The sequence below is a fragment of the Hyperoodon ampullatus genome (genome assembly GCF_949752795.1).
Source record: "Hyperoodon ampullatus genome assembly, chromosome: 1".
Classification (NCBI taxonomy): Eukaryota; Metazoa; Chordata; class Mammalia; order Artiodactyla; family Ziphiidae; genus Hyperoodon; species Hyperoodon ampullatus.
In genome coordinates, this window is record NC_136914.1 from 12008972 (window position 1) to 12036566 (window position 27595).

The following is a 27595-nucleotide window of genomic DNA, read 5'->3' on the forward strand; positions in this document are numbered from 1 at the left end:
GATACATGAGCCTGGATGGGGCACTGGACTCCAAAAGAATGTTTCAATAGAGAAATGGTTTGTACTGTGAAATGGAAAGAAATCCAGTTCTTAGGAGATCAATTCCTGCCATTTAGTCTCTCAGTAAAGACTGCCAGAAGTGAACTGGGGGAAAGAAATTTGTGATGAAATGAGAATATTTCATTTCAGTCAGTTCCATTTGAAAAGATTTTGAAAATTTTAGACAGTATACTAAAAAATAATAGAAACAATTATTTTATGCCAGATCATGTTGACTTTAACTCATGAGCAGTTTTTTTATTATACAAACATGGCAAATACAATGTGGAAAAATAAAATACCTGTACTTGGGGAAGCATGAAATATAAACAGCAGTGCAATCATTAGTTTTTGATACACAGTTCCACCTATCAGTGAAGGTTTATTATTGCCATCCCCACCTGAGATGGACTGATGTGCATTCCATGCTGGGTACTTGCAAATTCTCTCTCTCATAACAAGCACGTTATATATCAATAACGAAATTACTGGTTTCACATCTAGTTCCTCCTTTCTCGTTGGTAGTCAATTCTCCCTCCAAGTGCTACACCTAGAGGAGAAGCAAAGGAAGGCTGGTAGTCAATTTCCACATTGGTTGGGGCATCCTCTTTACCTACAGCAGTGGTGCCCAGCCCCAGTGGTTGTTAAATAATTTGACTATCACCCTTGAACCAAACACCCTCTATTTTCTTATGACATAAAATATCAGTGCAATTTCAAAAGATAAAATATGTACACAATTTTATTCAAAATTTACATTATGCTACAAATATGTACAATCTCAATAATAAATTAAAAATAAATGAATAAAATAAGTCCTTCGTTCATAGACACCATGGTACTCAATGCCATTGTTCGGCCTTCATTTCTGTGAGTTCATCTGATCAAAGATCCTGATCATCCTCTTGCCAGAAGAATTTATTTTGGCAGCATATTTGAAATGCTGAGTGTTTCGTTGTTGCCTCTAAGCAGTGGGGAGCTGTTTGTTAATAATAGAAATGCTGAAAAGGATTAGTTGCAATCAAGAAGGGTTGATGAACATTTGCACAATATGTACAAAACTCTTCAAAAATTCTTTAATATTTTTTTCCTCCAGCTCCTCACATTCTTTGCATCCTGATTCAGTTTTATACTGCAAATAAAAAGAAAGGATTAGATTGGAAAGTCTAAAATATGCCTTTCCTGCAAATATCATATCATTTGAACCATATGGTGAAGTCTTGAGACATAAATTCGTTGGTAGATTAATTACCATATTAGGAAGAACTATGGGAGATTTGATAAGGGCTGATTTTTCCTAGAGTGAATTAAGGACAATGAAAAAAAATTGAAAAAAAAAAACTATTGAACCATGAACTTCTGCTTAGAGTCCTTCAAAAGTTTCTGGTCATCTACCCCAGCATGAAGTCCATGCTTCCCTGCATGGCATGCAGGCCCTCCTTGAGCGGTTCCTTACCTATTTCTTTCATGTTTTCCACAGCTCAAAGATATGCCCTAGGAACACTGGGCTCACACCTTTAGCTCCCATACATACATCAGGCTATTAGGTGCCTCGCTGTCTTTGCTTTTCTCTCTGACTGTTCCACACTTCTATTTTAGCTACTACCACTCACACTTAAGATCATTCAGGCACTGTTTCCGTTAGGAAAGCTTTTCTGAACCTGGGAGCTCCTGGGGCTGCACTAAATGTCCCTTCTCTACATTCTCAGAGCCTCTTGTTTAGACTCTCTCTTATATCACATCATGTATTATATTGATATTATGGAGCTTTATGCTTCTCATACCACTATTCTCTTGGTTTTTCCAGGAAGGCAAGGCTATGTATTTTTGCTCCCCTAGCATTTAGCATAGGGCCTGGCACATAATATTCACCCAATTATTATTGGTTGAATTCAACTATTTCGATGAATACCACAAATTATAGTAATTTAAACAGTTTCAGAGAGACCTTCAAGATGGCTGAGGAGTAACACATGGAGATCACCTTCCTCCCCACAAATACATCAGAAATACATCTACATGTGGAACAGATCCTACAGAACACCAACTGAACTCTGGCAGAAGACCTCAGACTTCCCAAAAGGCAAGAAACTCCCCACATACGTGGGTAGGGCAAAAGAAAAAACAGAGACAAAAGAATAGGGATGGGACCTGCACCTCTGGGAAGGAGCTCTGAAGGAGAAAAAGTTTCCAAACACTAGGAAGTCCCTTACTGGCGGAAATGAGGGGATGCAGGGGGTAAGCATTGGAGCCAAGGAGGACAGCACAGCAACAGGGGTGCAGAGGGCAAAGCAGAGAGATTCCCGCACAGAGGATTGGTGCTGACCAGCACTCACCAGCCCGAGAGGCTTGTCTGCTCACCTGCCAGGGCAGGTGGGGGCTGGGAGCTGAGGCTCCAGCATCGGAGGTCAGACCCCAGGGTGAGGATTGGGGTTGGCTGCATGAACACAGCCTGAAGGGGGCTAGTGCACCACAGCTAGCTGGGAGGGAGTCTGGGAAAATGTCTGGAACTGCCAAAGAGGCAAGAGACCATTGTTTTGGGGTGCGTGAGGAGAGGGGATTCAGAGCACTGTCTAAACGAGCTCCAGAGATGGGTGCTAGCCACAGCTATCAGTGTGGACACCAGAGACAGGCATGAGATGTTAAGGCTTCTCCTGCAGCCACCAAGAAGCCTGTGTACAAGCACAGGTCACTATCCACACCTCCCTTCCCGGGAGCCTGTGCAGCCCGCCACTGCCAGGGTCCCGTCATCCAGGGACAACTTCCCCGGGAGAACACATGGCCCACCTCAGGCTGTTACAATGTCATGTAGGCCTCTGCCACCGCAGGCTCGCCCCGCATTCCGTACCCCTCCCTCCCCTCGGCCTGAGTGAGCCAGAGCCCACTAATCAGCTGCTCCTTTAACCCCACCCTACCTGAGCAAAGAACTGACACCCTCAGGTGACTGTAGGAAGGGGCAGGGCCAAATCCAAAGCTGAACCCCGGGAGCTGTGCAAACAAAGAAGAGAAAGGGAAATCTCTCCCAGCAGCCTCAGGAGCAGCGGATTAAACCTCCACAATCACCTTGATGTATGCTGCATCTCTGGAATACCTGAATAGACAACGAATCATCCCAAAATTGAGGTGGTGGACGTTGGGCAACTGTAGACCTGTGGTTTGCTTTCTGCATCTAATTTGTTTCTAGTTTTACGTTTATCTTACTTTAGTATTTAGAGTTTATTATCACTGGTAGATTTGTTTATTGATTTGGTTGCTCTCTTCCTTTTTTTTAATATATATACTTTTTTTTTGTTTTTCTCTTTTGTGAGTGTGTATGTGTCTTTGTGTGATTTTGTCTGTATATTTTTGCTTTTACCATTTGTCCTAGGGTTCTGGCTCTCCATTTTCTTTTGGTTTTTGGGTCTTTTTAGAATAGTTTTTAGTGCTTGTTTTCATTGGTGGATTTGTTTTTTGGTTTGGAACCTCTCTTCTTTCTTTCTTTCTTTTTTAAATTAGTTTTCAAATGTTTTATTAAAAATTTTTTTATTTTAATAACTTTTTAGTTTATTTTACTTTTTCTTTCTTTCTTTCTCTCTTTTTTTCTCCATCTTCTTCTGAGCCGTGTGGCTGACAGGGTCTTCATGCTCCAGCCAGGAGTCAGGCCTGTGCCTCTGAGGTGGGAGGGCTGAGTTCAGGGCACTGGTCCACCAAAGACCTCCTAGCTCCATGTAGTATCTAATAGCGAAAACTCTCCAAGAGATCTCCATCTCAACAATAAGACCCAGCTCCACTCAATGAGCAGCAAACTAGAGTGATGGACACCCTATGCCAAACAAGTAGCAAGACAGGAACACAACCCCACCCATTAGCAGAGAGGCTGCCTAAAATAATAATAAGGTCACAGACACCCCAAAACATACCACCAGGTGCTGTCCTGCCCACCAGAAAGACAAGATTCAGACTCATTCACCAGAACACAGGCACCAGTCCCCTCCACCAGGAAGCCTACAAAACCCACTGAATCAACCTTATGCACTGGGAGCAGACACCAAAAACAACTGGAACGACAAACCTGGAGCCTGTGAAAAGAAGACCCCAAACACAGTAAGTTAAGCAAAATGAGAAGACAGAGAAACACACAGCAGATGAAGGAGCAAGATTAAAACCCACCAGACCAAACAAATGAAGAGGAAAGAAGCAGTCTACCTGAAAAAGAATTTAGAGTAATGAATGAGAGTAAAGATGATCCAAAATCTTGGAAATAGAATGGAGAAAATACAAGAAATGTTTAACAAGGGCCTAGGAGAACTAAAAAGCAAACAATGATGAACAACACAATAAATGAAATTAAAAATTCTCTAGAAGGAATCAATAGCAGAATAGCTGAGGCAGAAGAACAGATAAGTGACCTGGAAGATAAAATAGTGAAAATAACTACCACAGAGCAGACTAAAGAAAAAAGAATAAAAAGAATTGAGGACAGTGTCAGAGACCTCTGGGACAGTATTAAATGCACCAACATTCGAATTACAGGGGTCCCAGAAGAAGAAGAGAAAAAGACAGGGACTGAGAAAATATTTGAAGAGATTACAGTTGAAAACTTCCCTAATATGGGAAAGGAAATAGTTAATCAAGTCCAAGAAGCACAGAGAATCCCACACAGGATAAATCCAAGGAGAAACATGCCAAGACACATATTAAGAAAACTTTCAAAAATTAAATAGAAAGAAAAAATATTAAAAGCATCAAGGGAAAAACAGCAAATAACATACAAGGGAATCCCCATAAGGTTAACAGCTGATGTTTCAGCAGAAACTCTGCAAGCTAGGAGGGAATGGCAGGACATATTTAAAATGATGAAAGGGAAAAATTTACAACCAAGATTAATCTATGCAGCAAGGATCTCATTCAGATTCGATGGAGAAATTAAAACCTTTAGAGAGAAGCAAAAGCTAAGAGAATTCAGCACCACGAAACCAGCTTTACAACAAATGCTAAAAGAACTTCTCTAGGCAGGAAACACAAGAGAAGGAAAAGACCTACAATAACAAACTCAAAACAATTAAGAAAATGGTAATAGGAACACAGATATTGATAACTACCTTAAATGTAAATGGATTAAATGCTCCAACCAAAAGACACAGACTGGCTGAATGAATACAAAAGCAAGACCCATATATATGCTGTGTACAAGAGACCCACTTCAGACCTAGGGACACATACAGACTGAACGTGAGGGGATGGAAAAAGATATTCCATGCAAATGGAAATCAAAAGAAAGAGGGTGTAGCAATTCTCATATCAGATGAAATAGACTTTAAAATAAAGATTATTATAAGAGACAAAGAAGGACACTACATAATGATCAAGGGATCAATCCAAGAAGAAGATATAACAATTGTAAATATTTATGCACCCAACACAGGAGCACCTCAATACATAAGGGAAATGCTAACAGCCATAAAAGGGGAAATTGACAGTAACACATTCATAGTAGGAGACTTTAACACCCCACTTTCACCAATGGACAGATCATCCAAAATGAAAATAAATAAGGAAACACAAGCATTAAATGATACATTAAACAAGATGGACTTAATTGATATTTATAGGACATTTCATACAAAAACAACAGAATACACTTTCTTCTCAAGTGCTCATGGAACATTCTCCAGGATATGTCATATCTTGGGTCATAAATGAAGCCTTGATAAATTTAAGAAAATGGAAAACATATCAAGTATCTTTTTCCAACTACAATGCTGTGAGACTTGATGTCAACTACAGGAAAAAAACTGTAAAAAAATTACAAAAAAATGGAGGCTAAACAATACACTACTAAATAACCAAAAGATCACTGTAGAACTCAAAGAGGAAATCAAAAAATACCTAGAAACAAATGACAATGAAAACACAATGACCCAAACTTATGGGATGCAGCAAAAGCAGCTCTAAGAGGGAAGTTTATAGCAATACAATCCTACCTCAAAGAACAAGAAAAATCTCAAACAAACAACCTAACCTTACACTTAAAGCAATTAGAAAGAAGAACAAAAAAACCTAAAGTTAGCAGAAGGAAAGAAATCATAAAGATCAGATCAGAAATAAATGAAAAAGAAATGAAGGAAATAATAGCAAAGATCAATAAACCTAAAAGTTGGTTCTTTGAGGAGATAAACAAAGTTGATAAATCATTAGCCAGACTCATCTAGAAAGAAAGGGATAAGACTCAAACAAATAGAATTAGAAATGAAAAAGGAGGAGTAACAGCTGACACTGCAGAAATATGAAGGGTCATAAGAGATTACTACTAGCAACTATGTACCAACAAAATGGACAATGTGGAAGAAATGGACAAATTCTTAGAACAACACAACCTTCTGAGACTGAATCAGTAAGAAATAGAAAACATAAACAGATCAATCTCAAGCACTGAAATTGAAACTGTGATTAAAAATCTTCCAAAAAACAAAAGCTCAGGACCAGATGGCTTCATGGGCAAATTCTGTCAAACATTTAGAGAAGAGCTAACACCTATCCATCTCAAACTCCTCCAAAATATAGCAGAGGGAGGAACACTCCCAAACTCATTCTATGAGGCCATCATCACCCTGATACCAAAAGCAGACAAAGATGTCACAAAGAGAGAAAACTACAGGCTAATATCACTGATGAACATACATGCAAAAATCCTCAACCAGATACTAGCAAACAGAATCCAATAGCACATTAAAAGGATCATACACCATGATCAAGTGGGGTTTATCCCTGGAATGCAAGCATTCTTCAATATATGCAAATCAATCAATGTGATAAACCATAATAACAAATTGAAGGAGAAAAACAATATGATCATCCCAATAGATGCAGAAAAAGCTTTTGACAAAATTCAGCACCCATTTATGATAAAAACTCTCCAGAAAGCAGGCATAGAGCGAAGTTACCTCAACATAATAAAGGCCATTTATGACAAACCTACAGCCAACATTGTTCTTAATGGTGAAAAACTGAAACCATTTCCTCTAAGATCAGGAACAAGACAAGGCTGTCCACTCTCATCACTATTATTCAACATAGTTTTGGAAGTTTTAGCCACAGCAATCAAGAAGAAAAAAAAATAAAAGGAATCCAAATCAGAAAAGAGAAGTAAAGCTTTCACTGTTTGCAGATGACATAATACTATACATAGAGAGTCCTAAAGACGCTACCAGAAAACTACGAGAGCTAATCAATGAATCTGGTAAAGTAGCAGGATACAAAATTAATGCACAGAAATCTCTTGCATTCCTATACAGTAATGGTGAAAAATCTGAAAGAGAAATTAAGGAAACATGCCCATTTACCATTGAAACAAAAAGAATAAAATACCTAGGAATAAACCTACCTAAGGAGACAAAAGACCTGTATGCAGAAAATTATAAGACACTGATGAAAGAAATTAAACATGATACAAATAGATGGAGAGATATACCGTGTCCTTGGATTGGAAGAATCAACATTGAGAAAATGACTATACTACCCAAAGCAATCTACAGATTCAATGCCATCCCTATCAAACTACCAATGGCATTTTTCACAGAACTAGAACCAAAAATTTCCCAATTTGTTTGGAAACACAAAAGATCCCGAATAGCCAAAGCAATCTAGAGAAAGAAAAACAGAGCTGGAAGAATCAGGCTCCCAGACTTCAGACAATACTACAAAGCTACAGTAATCAAGACAGTATGGTACTTGCACAAAAACAGAAATATAGATCAATGGAACAGGATAGAAAGCCCAGAGATAAACCCACACATATGGTCACCCTATTTTTGATAAAGGAGGCAAGAATATACAATGGAGAAAAGACATTATCTTCAATAAGTGGTGCTGGGAAAACTGGAGAGCTAGAGGAAAGCATAGGCATAACACTCTATGACATAAATCACAGCAAGATCCTTTTTGACCCACCTCCTAGAGAAATGCAAATAAAAACAAAAATAAACAAATGGGACCTAATGAAACTTAAAAGCTTTTGCACAGCAAAGGAAAACATAAACAAGATGAAAAGACAACCTTCAGAATGGGAAAAATATTTGCAAATGAAGCAACTGACAAAGGATTAATCTCCAAAATTTACAAGCAGCTGATGCTGTTCAATATCAAAAAGACAATCAATCCAATCCAAAAATGGGCAGAAGACCTAAATAGACATTTCTCCAAAGAAAATGTACAGATTGCCAACAAACACATGAAAGGATGCTCAATATCACTAATCTTTAGAGAAATGCAAATCAAAACTGCAATGAGGTGTCACCTCACACCAGTCATTATGCCCATCATCAAAAAATCTACAAACAATAAATGCTGGAGAGGGTGTGGAGAAACGGAACCCTCTTGCACAGTTGGTGGGGATGTAAATTGATACAGCCGCTATGTAGAACAGTATGGAAGTTCCTTTAAAAGCAGAAGTACCATATGACCCAGCAGTCCCACTACTCAGGGCATATACCCTGAGAAAACCATAATTCAAAAAGAGTCATGTACCTCAATGTTCATTGCAGCACTATTTACAATAGAAAGGACATGGAAGCAACCTAAGTGTCCATCGACAGATGAATGGATAAAGAAGATGTGGCACACATATACAATGCAATATTACTCAGCCATAAAAAGAAATGACATTGAGTTATTTGCAGTGAGGTAGATGGACCTAGAGTCTGTTATACAGAGTGAAGTAAGTCAGAAAGAGAAAAACAAATACCATATGCTAACACATGTACATGGAATCTAAAAAAAAAAAAAAAAAAGGTTCTGAAGAACCTAGGGGCAGGGCAGGAATGAAGACACAGATATAGAGAATGGACTTCAGGACACGGGGAGTGGGAAGGGTAAGCTGGGATGAAGTGAGAGAGTGGCCAAATGTAAAATAGATAGCTAGTGGGAAGCAGCTGCATAGCACAGGGAGATCAGCTCGGTACTTTGTGACCACCTAGAGGGGTGGGATAGGGAGAATGGGAGGGAGACGCAAGAGGGAGGAGATGTGGAGATATATGTTTATGTATAGCTGATTCACTTTGTTATAAAGCAGAAACTAACACACCATTGTAAAGCAATTATACTCCAATAAAGATGTTGAAAAAAATAAGAAATAAAAAAATAAAGTTTCATGAATAACTAGAATATTGCAAATGTAGCAATTAAAGTTAAACTTTTCAGGGATCATCTCAACCATGAAAGCTGTACCAGCAAAATTCAAAATTAGATTTTCCATCCATGAAGCATTTAAAATTCAGATTCACCAGTGGTTATCAAGCACATACTCTATGCTAGGTGCTATCATATTCCATATAATGCTGTCCTATTTGATCCTGAAAATAGTTATGCCAGATAGGAAGGTAGAGATATTAAATGACTCATTTCATTTGACATAATCAATGAAATGCTCTGCGTTTAGGTCTTCTGACTGTGCAGTCCGGCCACACTATGTCATGATGAGGGTGACTATAAAAATGCACATTAAAGTGTTCCCCATTGACACTGCTGTGAGTTATGTGTTGCATGGGTCAGTTTTTCAACCAATAACAGAGAGATAACATATCACAAGAGTATTTTAAACATTAATATATTCATTTCAGAAATAGATCGAGAATCTAGTAGATGCCAAGCATTGTTCTGGGAGTTGGGATACAAACAAACAAAAAACCCTCCCCCTCTGAAGCTGCCATTCTAGTAGGAAAAAACAGACAATATCCATCAAGTAAGATATGTAGTATTTAAGATAGAGGGACATACAGAGAAGGGGGTGGGGCGTGCTGAGGTGGGGGAGTGGCTGCGGTTATAAAGAGGTAACATCACTGACACAGTGACACTGAAGCACCTGGCACTTTTAGGGAAAATCCAAGGTGTCCAGCCACACTAGCTCGGGGCGTCTGCTCTTTCAGTTGCCTCTGCATGAACATACTTTCCCCGGCATCCTTAAAGCTCTTTCCCTCTCACGCCTTTGCCAAATGTCAGCTGAGTAGGTAAACCTTCTCTAGAGTAGATTCCCAGTCGCCTTACCTGCCTCTTTTTTTTTTTGTCCTTCCACTTAATAAACACCTGACTTATTATTCATTTGCTTATTGATTGATTTCTGTATGCTTCTTCCTTCCGTAAGAGCAGGAACTATGCGCGTTTTTTCACTTCTGTTATCTTGAGGGCCTACAATGGGGCCCAAAAAGTATTTGTGAAATGAAAAAATTATGATTATACCTCTTTGGTTTATAAAACTTTTTCTAATCACCTTGCTTTGGCCACTAGTGTTTTGCCCTGAAAGCCATAATCCTTTGTAGGGCCTTTGCATAGCCAATGCCCCAGGGGGTCCCTGGTATTTGCTCTCCTGGAGGCCTATATTGCTCCTGTTGCCTGGGATGGCCCAAATTATACTCCAATTATTAATATTTTTATTATTATCCTTTTGCAGCATTTATTCTTTGAGTAGATAAGAAGGCAGACTCTGGAGTAAAACTGCTCAGGGACTCCTGGCTCCCCATTTTACTAGCTGTGTGAATTGGAGGAAGAGATTCAAGCCCCAAGAGCCCCAATTCCTTCAACCTTAAACAGAAATAGTGATAACTATCTCACAGATTGATTGCGAGAATTCAACAAATTACCATCTAACCCTTGAAGAACAGTATCTGGCACAGAGTAATAAGCCAAGTAAATGTGGATTACTACTATGGATGCTCATCAATTATGTAATTAGATTAATGTCTATCCACTGCACCTAATGATCAACACCTTGAGGTCAGTGACCTGACTGTCTGGTTCACCCTTGTCATTCCAGCACTAAGGTACATGGCCTAGAGCATGCAGTCAATGTTTGTTGAATGAATAAATCAATAAACAGTTTAGGAGTGTGTGCACACTAGTGATGGTGCTGCTTCTGGATGCCACTCCACTGGAATTAACTCACTTTCCCAAGTGCCCCTTCAGAGGGTCTCCTTGCCCATTACATCCCATCCAGCTAATGATTTCTCCCAATCAAGCCAAGAGCATCCAATGTAGCTCTGCATAACTATTGGATAACTCACCTCAATGGAAGATAAACTGCTGTTTGCTAGGATGATAAGGTTTTCTACTGTATCATTAATGTCGGAATTTCTGGACTCATGCAAAATAACATGTAACTCCAGGAGAAAGCATTTCATCGCTGTTACTTTGCAACTGGGCTAAAAGGGATACAAAGAACCATTTTGAAAAAGAAAAAAAAAGACAATTATTTTCCCATTATTAGTTTCACACAGATGTAATTTTGATTTTTTTAAAAGTCAATCCAGCTATTTTATAAAGAAACACAATACCCCTAAAAAGTTTTACAGAGGAAGCAGCTTGATTTTTTTCTTCTCTTTTGGCTTTGAAATCAAAACCAAAACAAATTGAGAACAAAACAGGAAGGATGGTGATACTGTATAGAAGAAAGTAGATAAAACTAGAAAATGTGGAAATAACAGGCCACTTTTTCCTCACTAAGCACATTTCCTCTGTGTAAAGGGCGGATAATACTGACCTAAGACTCTCAGAACATTAAAAGAGATGGTGCATATGGAAGAATTTCTTAGAATCAGATCATATTGTTAACATTTTAAACAGTGGTGGCTGCTAATCATACTATTCCTGCAAGTTCCAAAGTTCCAGAGGCAGACGTGATTCCAAGAAATTTCTTAGAAAAATCAAAGCAGGTGTATGGTCTATTCACAGGCTGGCCATATCAGAAAGGTACCTTTCAGGTCCCACAAAAATACATTTCCCAAGAGGATTACTTTAACAAAAACTTAAACTTCAAATAAAAGAAGCATTTAATGAGCATGTGGGAATTTGACCACGACGTGTCTGATTTCCTGTTCTAAATGCCATGTATAGTGCCTGGGACTCTGCAAGCACTTAACAGGTGCTTACAGAAGGAAGGAAGGAAGGAAGGAAGGAAGGAAGGAAGAAGGAAGGAAGGATGAGAGCCACGCCCCTGGGACTGGCCATATTCCTTATTCCCCCACAGCAGCTTCTCCGGATTGAAAGGGTAATAAATGCTGTCACCATGTCGATAAGAAACTAAATAATAAATAAAATAAAATAAATAATAAAACTGAGGTTCAGAAATATTTAGTATCTTCCAAGGTAACAAAGCTTGCAAGTGGCTGAGTCAGGGTTTAAATTCCAATCTCAACTACTTTCTACAACCCACGGGTTGCGAGGTTATCTTCTTACAAAAAAAGCAATCTCAGGATTCGGAGTGCTGGTGGTTAACTGACTGCTTTCTACTTTGAAGAAAATGCAAAGTAAAGTGGAAAACATGCTGAAGCCAAAAGAGGGAAACAATTTCTAGCACAGCAGCACTATCCAAGTGAGTGATGGATATCTGTTCTTTCTAGTTTCTGGCTGTGGCTTCTTTCCAATGCTTAGAAAGTCTTGATAGAGGAAAACCTTCTATTGCAGAGAAATTCTACTTAAGGAATAATAGAGAGAGGACTCACTGTTCTGAATGCACAAAACACAGTTTGTTTTTCATGAAGTGAAGATGTCAGGGATTTGTTTCTTGGTTTTTTGTAGCCAATTCAGAGGGAAAAGACTAGCAACTCAGCTGAAATCCTATATGACTAAGGCAACGTCAGCAGCATATTAATGAAACAAGTTCAAGATCAGTTTTGAATTCTGATAGACTTTGTGGGTTGTGTTTATTTTTTTTTCTGACATAGAGAGTAACCAGTCAGAATCCCTTTTTGACAACTGTAAAGATTCGGGCAAAATGTAGAGCATGAATGTATTTAAACAATTTGTAAAAAATATGATTAAAAGTGATAATATGCTACAGCAGTGGAAACAACTGGTATATTGGATACTTTTAAATTGCCTGAGTTAACTTGATTCTTGAATTTAACTGCATCATGATTTAATTGCATCACAGAAATATATACTATATTTTGCTTGACATTGATGGGAAACGTTTATGTTTTGATTCGGCAATGATGCTACAATGAAAAGAGCATCATGATTTAATTGCATCACAGAAATATATACTATATTTTGTTTGACATTGATGGGAAAAGTTTATGTTTTGATTCGGCAATGATGCTACAATGAAAACAGCATCTATGTAGCTCTTTCTCCCCAAGTCCTATAAACTCAACAATTACATATAAAATTCATTGACCATATGTCGTAAGAACATGCCACAAGTTAGATTTTAAAACTATACACCGTCCAGTAACTTTATGAAAATATACTTCTTAGACCTTTGAAAATTGGAAAATATAGCAATATTGAAAACAAACTATACTCACATGAGCATTGCTTTCAGTATATAAAGTGGCATCCATATGTATAGACTGAAATGGAAACAAAATTCGGTAATATGAAAAACGATCCCTGCTTTAGATATAATGAGAACAACCTACTGAAAACACTAAAACTTTTTTCAATGAAATTCTTTATTTTGAGATAATCTTAGATTCATATGAAATTGTAAGAGAAAATACAGGCAAATCCTGTGTGTGCCTTCACCGTTTCCTACAGTGTTGAGGTCCTGCATAATACAGGACAATAGCACAACCAGGAAATTGACATGGATGCAATCCACCCACTTTGTTCAGATTTCACCAGTTTTATGTGCACTAGTGTGTGTGTGTGCGTGTGTGTGTAGTTCCATGCTATTTTATCAGAGGTGTCAATTCATGTAACCACTACCACAGTTAAGATACAGAATCCTCCTGCTACTGCTGTACAGCCACAATCAACTTCCTCCAGATATGCTCCTCCCACCTTCTACCATCCATCTAATCCCCAGCAACCACTTCTCTGCTCTCCATTCCTATGACCTCGTTTCAAGAATGTTATATAAATGGAGTCATACAGCATGTAACCTTTTGAAATAGGCTTATTAAAAAACTTAATAGACTTTATTTTTTAAGCAGTCGTAGGTTTACAGAACATGAGCAGAAAGTACAGAAAGTTCCCATATGGCCCCTTGGCCCCCTCCCAAGTTTCCCCTATTATTAACATCTCGCATTAGCGTGGTACATCTATTACAATTGATGAGTCAATATTGATACATTTTCAACTAAAGTCCATAGATTCCATTAGGGTTCACTCTTGGTGTTGTACACCTATAGCTCTTGACAAATGTATAATGACGTGCGTTGATCATTACAGTGTCATACAAAATAGTTCCGCTGCCCTAAAAATCACTTGTGCTCCATCTCTTTATCCTTCCCTTTCCCTTATCCCCTGTTGTATTGTATCCAACCTTTTCCAGAGTGTCATATAGTTGGAATCATATAGTATCATATCAAATAGTATGTAGCCTGTTTTGATTGGCTTCTTTCACTTAGCAATATGCTTTTAAGGTTCCTCCATACCTTTTCATGGCTAAACAGCTTATTTCTTTTTATCACTGAGTAATATTCCATTGTATGGACGAACTACAGTTTGTATACCCCACTGGCTTTTTTTCACACAGCATAATACTCTGGAGATCCACACAACTTGTTGTATCAGTAATTTGTTCCTTATTATTGCTCACTATCATTGTTTGATATAATGTACCGAAGCTTAACTGTTGACCTGTTGAAGGACATTTGGGTTCTTTCCAGTTTTTAGCTATTATAAATAAAGTTCTATTAACATTCATATGCATGTTTTTGTGTGAATGCATGTTTTCATATCTCTGATATAAATGTTTGAGTGTAACTGTTGGATCATATGGCAAATGCGTGTTTTGTTTTATAAGAAACAGCCAAACTATTTTAGAGTGGCTGTACAATTTTACATTCTCACCAGCAATATATAAATGATCCAGTTTCTCCACATCCTTGCCAGCATTTGGTATTATCAATATTTTTTATTTTAAATATTCATATAGGTGACACATCATTGAGGCTTTAATTTGCATTCCCTAAATAAAATACAGCCATTTATTGGTACTTTCTCTCCAAAAAAGACTTAGGGTGATTTATAATTTCTTCCTTTCTAATATGCATACTTATTATTTATTTTTCTTGCCTTAGCCTTTTATTTCTTTTTTTCTTGCCTTGTCAATTGAGCTAAAGTTTCAATACTTTGTTGAATAAGAGTGGTAAGAAACGACATCCTTGCATTGGTCCCAATTTTAGGGGAAAAGCAGTCAGTCCCCATTAAGTCTAACGTCAGCTCTAGGTTTTCTGTACATGCTCTATAACAAACTGAAGGAGCTTCTCCTTTATTCCTTGTATGCTGAGAAATGTTTATCATGTTTATCATTGAAGAGGTGCTGCAGTTTTTAAATGTCTTTTCTGCATCAATTGATATGATCATATGATTTCCTACTTTAGTCTACCCATATAGTGGATTACATTGATTTTCGAATACTGAATAGGTCTTGCATTTGTTACATTTTGGTAGTTTGTGGTTTTTGAGGAAATTGTCCATTTCCTCCAAATTATCAAATTTAGGAGAATAAAGTTGTTCATAGTTTTTCTTTAGTATCCTTTTAATGGTTGTAGGGTCTGTAGTAAGACCCCAATTTCAGTCCTGATACTAATGGTATGTGTCATCTCTTTTATCTTTGTCAGGTTTTCTAAAGGTTTATCGACTTTATTGATTTTTTTCCCGAAGTAAAGAGCTTTATGTTTTGTTGATTTTTGTCTATTGTTTTCCTGATTTCAGTTTCATTCCTTCCTTCCTTCCTTTTTATTACTTCCTTCCTTCTGCATGTGTTGGGCTTATTTTGCTCTTTTCCCAGTTTCTTGAGACAGTAACTTAGATTGGTGAACTGAGATCTTTCCTCTTTTCTAAGGTAATCATTTAGTTTTATCAATTTCCCACTAAGTAAAGCTTTAGCTAAATCCCACAAAACTTCCTATGTTGCATATTTGTCTCCATTCAGTTCTATATTTTTAAATATCCTTTGAGACCTGCTCTTTGACCCATGGAATGTTTATAAGTGTCTCATTTAATTTCCAAGTGTTTGGAGATTTTCCTGTTGTATTTATGTAATTGACTTCTACTTGATTCCACTGTGGTTGGATAACATATTCTGCATGATTTCAGTTCTGGTAAATGTGCTAAAGTTTGTTTTATGGCCCAGGATATGTTCAGTCTTGGTGAGTGATGCCTGAAAAAAAGTTTATTCACTGTGGTTGGATGAAGTGTTTTTCTATGGAAATGAGATATTGTTGGTTGACTGTGTCATCCAGTTCTTCTATATCCTTTCTGATTTTCTGTCTAGTAGTTCTATTTGTCACTGAGGAGGTACTAAAGTCAACTATTAATATATTTATGGATTCGTCTGCTTCACCTTTCAGTTCTATTTCAGTTTTTGCTTCTTACATTTTGAGGCTCTGCTGTTTGGTAGGTACACATTTAAGATCATTATGTTTTCCTGGTGGACTCATCTTTTACCATGATGTAATATCTCTCGTGATTCTAGTAATTTTATTTGCTGTGAAGTCTACATTATCTGATATGAATATAGCCACTTCTGATTTTTAAAATTATTGTGTGAATTATTATGTGCATGTGCCTCAGTTTCCTAGAGCTGCTGTAGCAAGGTATCACAAAGTGTCTTCTTTTTTTTTTTTTTCGGTACGTGGGCCTCTCACTGTTGTGGCCTCTCCTGTTGCGGTGCACAGGCTCCGGACACGCAGGCTCAGCGGCCATGGCTCACGGGCCCAGCTGCTCCATGGCATGTGGGATCTTCCCAGACCGGGGCACAAACCCGTGTCCCCTGCATCGGCAGGCGGACTCTCAACCACTGCGCCACCAGGGAAGCCCCAAAGTAAGTGTCTTCAAACAACAATTCATTCACTTACAGTTCAAAGCCAAGGAGTCAATTGGGCCTGTTCCCTCTGAAGGCTCTAGAGAACTGTCCTTCCTTATGGCTCTCAAACCCTTTGCAGCTCCAGGCGATCCTTGGCCTTCCTTGGCTAGTATCTGTATCATTCCAATCTCCTTTGGCTTGTAGCTGCCTCGGTTTTCATACGGCCTTCTTCCCTGTGTCTATGTATCCTGTTCTCTTCTTATAAGGACACAAGTCATTAGATTTGGGACCACCCCACTCCACTATAACCTCACCTTAACTAATTATATTTGCAAAGATCCCATTTCCAAATAAGGATACATTCTGAGGTCCTAGGTGGACATGAATTTTGGAGGGACATTATTCAACCCACTACAGCATGGGTTTCTCTTCTTTTAATTTCAACCTACCTATGTCATTATATATATACATATTATATATGTATAGATTTGTATATATATTACATATATACATATTATATATGTATGTATTTGTGTATATATTATGTATACATATTATATGTTTATATTTGTATATACATTATATATACATATTATATATATTATATATATATTATATATGTATATATTATATATACACATATATAATATGTATATATTTGTATATACATGTATATTTGAAGTGAATTCCTCATAGACAGCATAAAGTTGGTTTGTCTTTTGTTATCAATTTGGCCAATCTCTGTCTTTTATTTGTATTCTTTTTCTCCTCTCCTTCTAGGATGATAATGCTAGGAATGATGGATCTTTTACTGTCCCAAAGATCCCTGAAGCTTTATTTGCTTTTTTTTCAGTCTATTTTGTTTCTATTATTCTAGCCTCAAGTTGACTGTCTTTCCTTTGTCATATTCTTTCTGCTAATGAGCCTCTCCAGTTTGTTTCATATTCCACTTGTTGTATTTCTTAGTTCTGTAATTTCCATTTGGTGCATTTTACATATTGTATTTCTTTGCTAAGACTTTCTTTTTTTTTTTTTTTTTCAGTTGTTTCAAGGATATTCGTAATTGCTTGCTGGCACATCTTCATGATACCTGCTTTAAAATCCTTGTCAAATAATTCCAACATCTAATCCATCTCAGTTTCAGAGTCTGTTTCTGAATCTCTTCTCTTTCAAGTTGTGATTTTTCCTGCTTCTTGGTATTAAAAGTGATTTTTCAATTGTATTCTGGTATTTGGGCTATTATGTCAGGAGACCCTGGTCCTATTTAAATCTTCTGTTTTAACATGCAGCCACCCCGTGTAGGCTTAGCATAGAGGTTCTGACTTATGTTTGCATGCTGTGATTCCAATGACGGTTCAGTTTTCAGAATCTTTGTGGTGCTAATTTGAAAGGTTTGGTACACCTGCTGACCTGGGACTCTCACTGGTCCCTGTTGTATCACCCACACAATAGTACAGCCCATATTTCTCCCCTCTACAGGTTCTGCCAGGTCAGCTGGTGTCTCCAGGTGGGAGAAGCATTCTCTAGCCCATGGAACAGACAGCCCTTCCCTGAGTCAGGCCATTCCCCGCACAAGGTCCACAAAGCCGCCTGGTTTCTTGGATAGGAAAAGGGAGTCTCTCTGGCGGGTGGTGATGGAGAGCTCTTCATGCTGGGCCACTCATATATTGAGTTTTAAAGATAATTAGGGTCTGAAAATTCTAAATAAAAGAGTTCATTTGAGGTGCTACGAGGCTTACCAATTCTACAGAAACATTTTTGTTTCAAGTGAGATTTCACTAAGATTGACAGCAAAACACAAGGAATAACATACTCCATAGCAATTATACCAGATATTTTATGGAAAAATGAGTACTCACTTGAATAAGATCTTCAATTCTTTTCAAATCACTTATTACATGCTGCCAGTTTGCTTCTGTTTTAGGAAGACCTGCACTGATACAACTGAAAGCAAAACCAAAGAGCAAAGCATTTTGAATGAACATAATATTGTCTTGATGAATACTCTAGGCAAAAGAGCAATCAAGACTTTTTTTAATCCAACAAGTGAAAAGATGAGTGCTATCCTTGCCTTTGTGTATTCGACAGCCTTGTAGATGAATATAAAAACTGAACATATAGTACAACTCTGATGCTTTAGGCTAGCCTGATGACCAACCTGCATTAAAGAAAAGCCTAATTTGAAGGCGTGACTTATAAATAACCTGGTGCAATTTATCACAATGAAATAAAAACAGTGCATGATGTGTGGCAGTGCTCAGTAATGTTTTTGAATGAATTATTACTTTTCTTTAAGTAGAGGTCCCATCAGACTTTTATGTCTAATAAATGGGTAAAATTCTTAAAATAAGCAATTATCTTTTTCATGTAATGATCTTGACAGTAAATATTCTTTACAATAGGTTAAACATGCCCCTTGCATGCTCCTTGTATCAGCTTTCTCCATAAACGTTATGGACTTGAGCCTAATCTAGTCATAAAACTAGATCATATAGCTTACTTATTGTTTGTAAAACAGTAACTTAATATCAGGACAAAAGACACATACACTGACCAAGTAACTGTAGAATAATTCTTAGAGCTTCAGGAAAAATAGTCTCTCCTTGATGGATCCTGTACAGAAGCATGAGAGCCAATACTATTTTTTTCTTTTGAGAGGAGGATTTACCTGCACAAATCTATGGTTCCCCACAGCATGAAGGCATTATAGAGTAAAACTGAACTGAGAAATTACATAACTATAGGTTGGGTGAGTGCAGTGTATTGGTTGCATCTAACAGAGAAGAAAAAGTTAATAGGCATGGAAAAATATGAAAGTTTATTAGGAAGAAAAACAAAAGGCCTCAATAAAGAAAGAAATGTTTTAAACTGAACTAACATAAGGCTCAAAGGATAGGAGAAGTCAGTGCCAGGGACAGATAAAAAAGTGATGTGGGTGAGCCCTCAATATCTAATTTTTTTTACTGGTGTGAAAATCACACAGGATATTAATAAAGAGTGTACTTCCAATTTTAGTTAGATACCAAGAAGTCTAATATATTTGCAGGATATAATACTCATTTGGAATATTACAAGAATATAGAAATGCTCTGTAGGATGTTTACCAAACCTCCTCTGAATCTCCCATAATCTGTCCTCTATCATACCCCAAATACTGAGTACCTAAGGATTTAAGCAAACTGAACATAAACCAATTTAATAGAGAAGATATTGAAGAACAATGATCATGGTTATTAACATGATGATTTTATGCTGAAAGATAAAATTACCCCACAATGAAGACATGAATGCCAGCCTCAGTTAAAAAATGACTGTTCAGAAGTAAACACAAGTAGCACTGGATGGAAGTACTTCTCAAATACGGTTTCTGAAAAATATAATCATAGACAAAGTGGTTAAACTTTTTAGTTAAACTTTTTTAGTTAAAAATTTTTTAGTTAAAAAGGAACAAAATTGGGTCATTTGTAGAGACATGGATGTATCTAGAGACTGTCATAAGAGTGAAGTAAGTCAGAAAGAGAAAAACAAATATCGTATATTAACGCATATATGTGGAATCTAGAAAAATGGTACAGATGAACCGGTTTGCAGGGCAGAAATAGAGACACAAATGTAGAGAACAAATGTATGGACACCAAGGGGGGAAAGTGGCGGGGGTGGTGGTGGTGGTGGTGCGATGAACTGGGAGATTGGGATTGACATATATACACTAATATGTATAAAATGGATAACTAATAATAACCTGCTGTATAAAAAATTAATAAAATTGAAAAAAAGAGATTTAAAATAATTTTTAAATTATCATATTTTTAGGTTCCAAAATGTAAATATATCAAGATTTCAGAATTCCTTATCAGAATTAATGAAATTAGAGTTTACTTTTTTTGCTTTCCTCCCTACCTTCAACTCTGTCTCCTATGTACAAAATTCTTCAATACATATTTTTCCAGATGCATTTCAATGACAATAATTTAAAGAAAATATACATATTTACTAATTTACATATATGCTAATATTACCACTTAATTTGTTTTTATTATCCTTAACATCCTTTTCATCCTTCTTTCCTAATATGTCCAACATATTTCATACAACACAAATTAGTAACATGAATTACTAATATAGGTGTACTAGTTATATATTAATTTCATGTGATGATGAAATTAAAAATTAATATCATTTGGAGAAAAATTGGATAGAAATGGAACCAACCAAAGATACTCTATGTCACCCTGAGAGTCAATATATAATAATTTTTCTGGGTGATTTAGGAAAATCACTTATCTTAGAACTTCTCAGAGTTTCAATACCTCTGCCTGCCTCTTTAACATTGTCAAAACCTTTATAGTTTCAGACAGCAGTGTTGACTTAACCACTTAACCTCTAAGAATCTGTGCTTCATGTAGTCTACACTGAAGGGATGAATAACACCCAGACCTGTTAAAGACTATACAACTTACTGAGTACATAGACACTTAAAGAACAAAACAGGGTGAGATAAGTGAAATAATACATTTACAACAACATGAAGGGCACATCAGGGTGTTAACAGACTTTAAGAACCTGTTTTACTTATTTTCAAGACAACAACAATCCATATGTGAACGTACCTCTGTGACTTCCCAAAATCTTTAGAGAAGAGCCATATAACTTACTATGAAGTATCTGAGATACAAGTGACCTTTTAAGAAAAGTCCATATACTATCTTCATTGAATTTTTCTTACCAAAATTCTCATTACTCAATGCCAGAGTAAATCCTTAAGTATTGAAGAAGAGCTGGCTAAGGCATTGGGTTTCCAGCAGCCATCCATCCAGAATACTTCCTACAACACAACCCAGAGTAAAGATGATCCATTAAAAACACAAGTGGACAAATGGGGGGAAAGGAAGGGAAGAGAATTAATATTTACTGAAAACCTACTTTTCCACGGGCACTCTATTTGTCACTTGATATGTGTATCACATTTAATCCTCAGAACAATCCTATGGTGTAGGGTTAGCAGCATTTGAGTGAGCTGCCCAGGTCCCACAGCAAATACAAGACTGCCAGGATTTGAGACCAGGTCTGTCTGATTACAGAGCCCAAGGCCTTTCCACTATATTATGTTCCTGAATTGGTTAAATTCCAAAACCATATTAATGAAAAGCAGAAGCAGCCAAATATCTTATGTATATAAGCTACTGACTGTTAATGTAATTTATAACAGAAGTAGCTACTTCTACAGACATGGAATAGATGTCTTCAAGTCTTTAAATCACTGTTAATTGAAACATCACTTGAGAATTTCATAAGTAACAAAATTTGTTTTCTTTAATTCAAAGTGGTGAAGAATGTGAAGATTACACATTCCCATATTCAATTCCATTTTATTAAAGAAAAATTTTAAACCAAAATATATAAAATATAAACAATTATTTTTGCCATCCTTCTAAAATAGTATGTATTTGTTGACCTCCCCTTCAAAAACCAAAATCCACCACATCTCCTGACATAAGCTTTCACTGAAAATAAGTTCTGTAGACTAAAATTATTTTATTTTTCAGATGTTTTTAAAATATAAAAATGATTATAATATATGATGTATAACTCTTTAAAAGAAAAACTAGGATTTAGCTAGGTATTAAAGATACTGTAAAAATATATCCAATAAAATTGCCCTTTTTTCCACAACCAAATATTAAGTCTAATCCTCCTGTTACGTACAATCTAAACCATCCATTAATCAGTTTAATTAAAGCAACCTCTCTTTGTTATTCTCATCTTATAATCATTCTCTTTGTCTATGTTATCTCAGTACTCCAAATTTTTTGCTAAACTTTAAAATTATCTTTGTAATTTCACCCAAAGTCTCTTAAATTCCCTACCTCCTTTTTAGTTGCAGGATCCCCCCACTCCACATTGTTCAAAAAACAAAATTTCTGACTTGGGACCAAGCAGTACAAAGGGTGATATAATTGTTAATAGGCCTCATGAAGCTGATTGTGTAAACAATGAGGATTTCAATCTTGGGCTTTTACATCAGTGAGTCTCCACACGGGCAGGATGTTAAAATCTTACCAATGAGACTTTCACTGCCTTGTCCAACTACAATCAGTCAAGGACAACTAAGAGCTTTAGCCAGAATGCTCCATGCCAAGCATGGTGGAATTAGTAGGAAATGGCCTCAAAGACTTCTAACAAATAACAATAATGGAAACCAGTGTTAACTGAAAGGAAATTTTTACAGCTTTGATCGTTATTTGGCAAAAAAACGGACGTAGTTTTCTGGGCTGACAGCAAAGACTGATTTTTCATAACAGCTTTGGAAGCTTTCAACCTTCTACACTTACTGTATGTAGTTCTGTGGATCAAAAACTTTACTAGGAATGTGTGTGTATAGTCCATGTATGTGAAGAAGACCTGAAAAGGTAAAATACTCTACAACTTTCTCTTTGACCAGGACTCAATGTTAACATTTAATGTAATATCATTAATGATGGCAATATTAATTAGAATAAGTATTGTTTACCGAGTGCTTTTAGGTTTACAAAATTATCTCACATACATTACCACATTCCATCCTGGCAATATCTTTATGTGAGAGATACTACTCTTATTTTACAGTGAAGAAATTGAGGTTCTGAGACATTAAGTGACTTGCTTCAGGTAAATGTCATACGTGTCGCTATCAGAATTCTACCTTAAAATCCAGGTTGCACAGGCGGAGGAGAGATGCAAGAATATTACAAACTTTATGGTTGAGAAGTGGAGGCCCCTTACTCTAGGAAACATCTGACCCATCCCATGTGAATCATAAAAAGCCACTGCTCTTTGATAGTTTACAAACAGGTCTTTCACTTGTGGTTGCCAAGGGGACGGGCAGCTAGGGGAGGGATGGAGTGGAACTTGGGGTTAGTAGATGCAAAATATTATACATAGAATGGATAAACAACAAGGTCTTACTGTAGAGCACAAGGAACTATATTCAATATCCTGAGATAAACCATAATGGAAAGGAATATAAAAAAGAATGTATATATATATGTGTGTGTGTGTGTGTGTGTGTGTGTGTGTGTGTGTGTATAACTGAGTTACTTTGCTGTGCAGCAGAAATTAACATGATGTTGTAAATTAACTATACTTCAATTAAAAAAAAAACAGGTGTTTCAAACTGTTCTGACGTGAAACAGAACTTGAGTCCTTTCACATACATCATCTCATTTGACTCCCACAAAATACCTGTTAGAGACAAGTGGCTGAAACCAGGTTAATTACTTTCTGAGAAGTGTAGGAATGAAATAAATTGTCCACTTCCTTTTATGTCATATTTTTGAAGAATTATGGAAGCAGTGTTTAACCCTGCTATACAATTTGCATATAGTCATGAAAGGCCCTCACCATCAGCATCTTTGGTTTTGTCCTTCATTCACCTGGTACCTAGATCCAGGAAAAATAAAGACCAAATCCCAACCCTACCCTCAAGGAGCTCTCAGAGTTTAAGCAGGACTTTTTTAACTCCTGTGACTGGGTCTCATTGCAGGGTACCCACTGATCTTATGGCAGTACTCTTATCTTAGCCTGATGTCACTGCCCAAGAGTAAGACACCATGAAGAGAGGACAATCCACACAGTGGGGTGGCAGCTTTAATTCTGGAATGACATGTGAAAATAAGTGTAAACGTTATGTTCTATACCAATAGTAGAGTTTTTCCCAGTGAGGAAATACAATCTAGCACACCACTGTTTTGTTTATTCTGTTTAATTATTTACTTGCCTAGTCACACATTTAAAATAAACTTAAATAGACGTAGCAAGGAAAGAAGAGATATAAGTATTGGTTTATTTGGCAAACATATGTATCTAATCACTCAAAAAAACTAAAATTGAGGGCAAGCCAAGGTTGATTGCTTATGTGGAATATAAAGAATGTAAGATAGCATGGCTGTCCTTGATCCAATATATTTGTTGAGTACTCACTATGTGCTAAGCATTTCTGTATGACCTTGGAGTACATCAGTGAATGTAGGAGACAAAGAACCTTGGTTCCCGGGAGAAAGACAGACCATATATAGTATACATAAATAAACTGATTATATATTTCGTTAGAAAGTGGTTAAATGATATAGGAAAAAGCAAACAGAATAAAGTAAAAAGGATGAGCTTGCAACTTTAAGAAGGGTAGTCAGGGCAGGGTTCAGTGAAGATGAAATTAGATCAAAGACTTAAAAGCAGAGAGGGCATGAGCTTCAAGGACATCTGAATGAAGAACATTCGAAGCAGAGGATACAGCTGGAGCAAAGCCCCAAAGGCAGCTGCACACCTATGAGTCTGAGGATCAGAAAAGACACCAGTGGAGAGAGCGAGGCAGAGAGCAGTCTGAGGTGAGGTCAGAAAGGTAGGGGGAAATGGGGATAAGGTCACACCATTGCAGGCACTGTAAGAATCTGAAGTGAGAAACCACTGCAGCATTTTGAGCAGATAATTGATGTCATCTGAGTGACCTTTGTAAGAATCCTTCTTGGCTCCTGTGTAAGGATAGGATGTAGGGGTGGGCAAGTATGGAAGCAGGGAATCATACAGCTCTAAGAATTTAAGTGAGAGATGGTGATGTTGAACAAGGCGGGTGGCAGTGGAGAGGGTCATATGGTTAGAATCTGGAAACACTTTTATGACAGAAGCAAAAGGATTTCCTGACAGACTGGTTGTGAGTGAAATGAGAAAGAATTACTCAAGTCTTTTACCCTGAGCACCTGAGAAATGGAGCTTCCATCAACGGAAACAGGGCAGGCTATGAGTGGAGCAGATATTTTGAAGGGAGGGGGCCAATCAGGAGTTTTAGTGTTGGATATGTTGAGCTTGAGAGGTCCACTAGATACACACATGGAAATGTCAAATAGGCAGTAGGAGACGTAAATCTTGAATTCAGGAAAGTGGTTGGGCCTGAAATAGGTAAGGAATTCATGACACTGGTTGGGATGACCAAGAGACAGTTAGAGAAAAGGGAGAGAAAAGGACCAAAGACTGAGCCAGGGTAATTAGTCAGAGAAAAAAAAAAAAGAGAGAGTCATAAAGAAAAACCCAAATGACAGACAAGTGAGAAAAGGAGAAATGAAGAGAGTGTGATGTTCTAGAGATCAAGTGAGAAAAGTATACCCAGGAAAAGGAAATGATGATCATGTCAGATGCGCTGATGGGTCAGGGAAGACACAGACTGAATGATGACCAGTGGGCTTAGCAATGTGGAGGTCATGGGTGACTCTGAAAAGAGCACTTAGAGGGCGGTAATGGAGGCAGAAGTCTACCTGAAATGGGTAGAAGAGAAAGTGAGAGGAAAGGATTGTAAATTGCTAGTGCCGACTGTTTCGAAGAATACCACTCCAAAAGGTGATAATAGATGGTAGAAAGTGAGGGAAATAACAGCACATTTGTATGCTGAGGGAAAAACTGAAGATGTAAGAGAGAAGAACAATTGCCAGAGTGATGTTCTTGAATAGGCAAGCTGAGGATGAGGATGATATCTGTGATATTGTGATTTATAATAAAATATATATTTGGTCTTTGTCCTCATTTCTGGCCCATCGCTCCTAAAACCCTAGGAATTTCCTAGTGACACGAGTGATCAAGAGTCTTTGAGAGTGATGAAGTCTTTTATTACGATAATAAGGTAACTTTTGGACTCCACCCAAGGATATGGGCTGGTGGTTGGGAAAACCAACTGTGTGATTAGAACGTTGAAACTTTCAGTCCTATATCTGTCCCCCACCTTGGGAGTGGAGAGAGGAACTGGAGATTGAGTTCAATCACCAATGATCAATTATTTAATCAATCATGCCTATGTAATGAAACCTCCATAAAAACCCAAAAGTTCAGGGTTCAGAGAGCTTCCGGGTTTGGGGACCATGTGGAGGTGTTGGGAGAGAGGCACACTTGGAGAAGGCATGGAGCTCATGGTGCCCTTCCCCCATACCTTGCCCTATGCCATCTGCCTATTCCTGAGTTATATTCTTTAATAATAAACCAGTAAACTGAGGGTCTTGGGAAGCTCTGATTTATAGCCAGTTGGTCAGAAGCATAGATAACAACCTGGACTTTCAATAGGCAACTGAAGGCAGGTGGTGGGAGGCTGGTGGGGTGGGAGGGCAGTCTGGAGGACCGAGCCCTCAACCTGTGGAATCTGACTCTTTATCTGGGGAAAAAGTGTCTGAACTGAGTTGAATTCTTGGACACCCTGCTGGTATCTGAGAACTGCTTGTTGGTAGTAGGGCAAATCCACCCTCCTCACATTGAAATTGAGTGCTCAGAACACCAAAAGAGTATTTCGTACACAAGGGGGGTGAAAAATCGTCATCTATTATCTCGGCAAGGAAGGCTGAGTGTAAGGAAGGCTGAGATGTATGGACTGAGCGGGAGGTAGATGTGATGGTGAAAGTTCTCAACATTGCTTTGATTTTCTCAATTAGGACAAAAAGTCATCAGCAGAGAGTGAGACTGGGGAGGTGTTATGGGTTGAGGACAGGAGAATATATGAAATAGCTATCAAGGTATGGAGGACAGTGAATTTGTTGCAGGAAGGGGGACCCCTTCCAGGGCCCACAGGTGGGCTCTAGTCTAACACTCGGAAATGAATTGTGCGAGGAGACACACATGCTGACAAAGCAAGAAACTTTATTGGGAAGGGGCGCCCGGGCAGAGAGCAGCAGGGTAAGGGAATCTAAGAGAACTTCTCTGCCACATGGTTTGCAGTCTCGTGTTTTATGGTGATGGGATTAGTTTCCAGGTTGTCTCTGGCCAATCATTCTGACTCAGGGTCCTTCCTGGTAGTGTGCATTTCTCAGCCAGATGGAT

The 27595-nt window shown here is 37.7% G+C and overlaps 1 protein-coding gene across 2 annotated transcripts in view; it reads right to left on the reverse strand.

Moving 5' to 3' along the window:
- Window positions 1-1060: 1060 nt before the first annotated feature.
- Window positions 1061-27595, reverse strand: part of IL15 (interleukin 15) — a gene marked incomplete at both ends in the record, with an annotated part of 59450 nt that continues 32915 nt past the window's right edge. Inside the window, 5 exons of one of the 2 annotated variants that reach the window (XM_079716063.1) lie at window positions 1061-1171; window positions 11073-11210; window positions 13317-13361; window positions 18628-18712; window positions 20038-20135. In XM_079716063.1, coding sequence (XP_079572189.1) covers window positions 1061-1171; window positions 11073-11210; window positions 13317-13361; window positions 18628-18712; window positions 20038-20135 — 477 coding nt within the window. Of the gene's footprint in view, window positions 1172-11072; window positions 11211-13316; window positions 13362-18627; window positions 18713-19436; window positions 19466-20037; window positions 20136-27595 lie in introns of those variants that run through there. The other variant, XM_079716064.1, reaches the window with a different exon arrangement.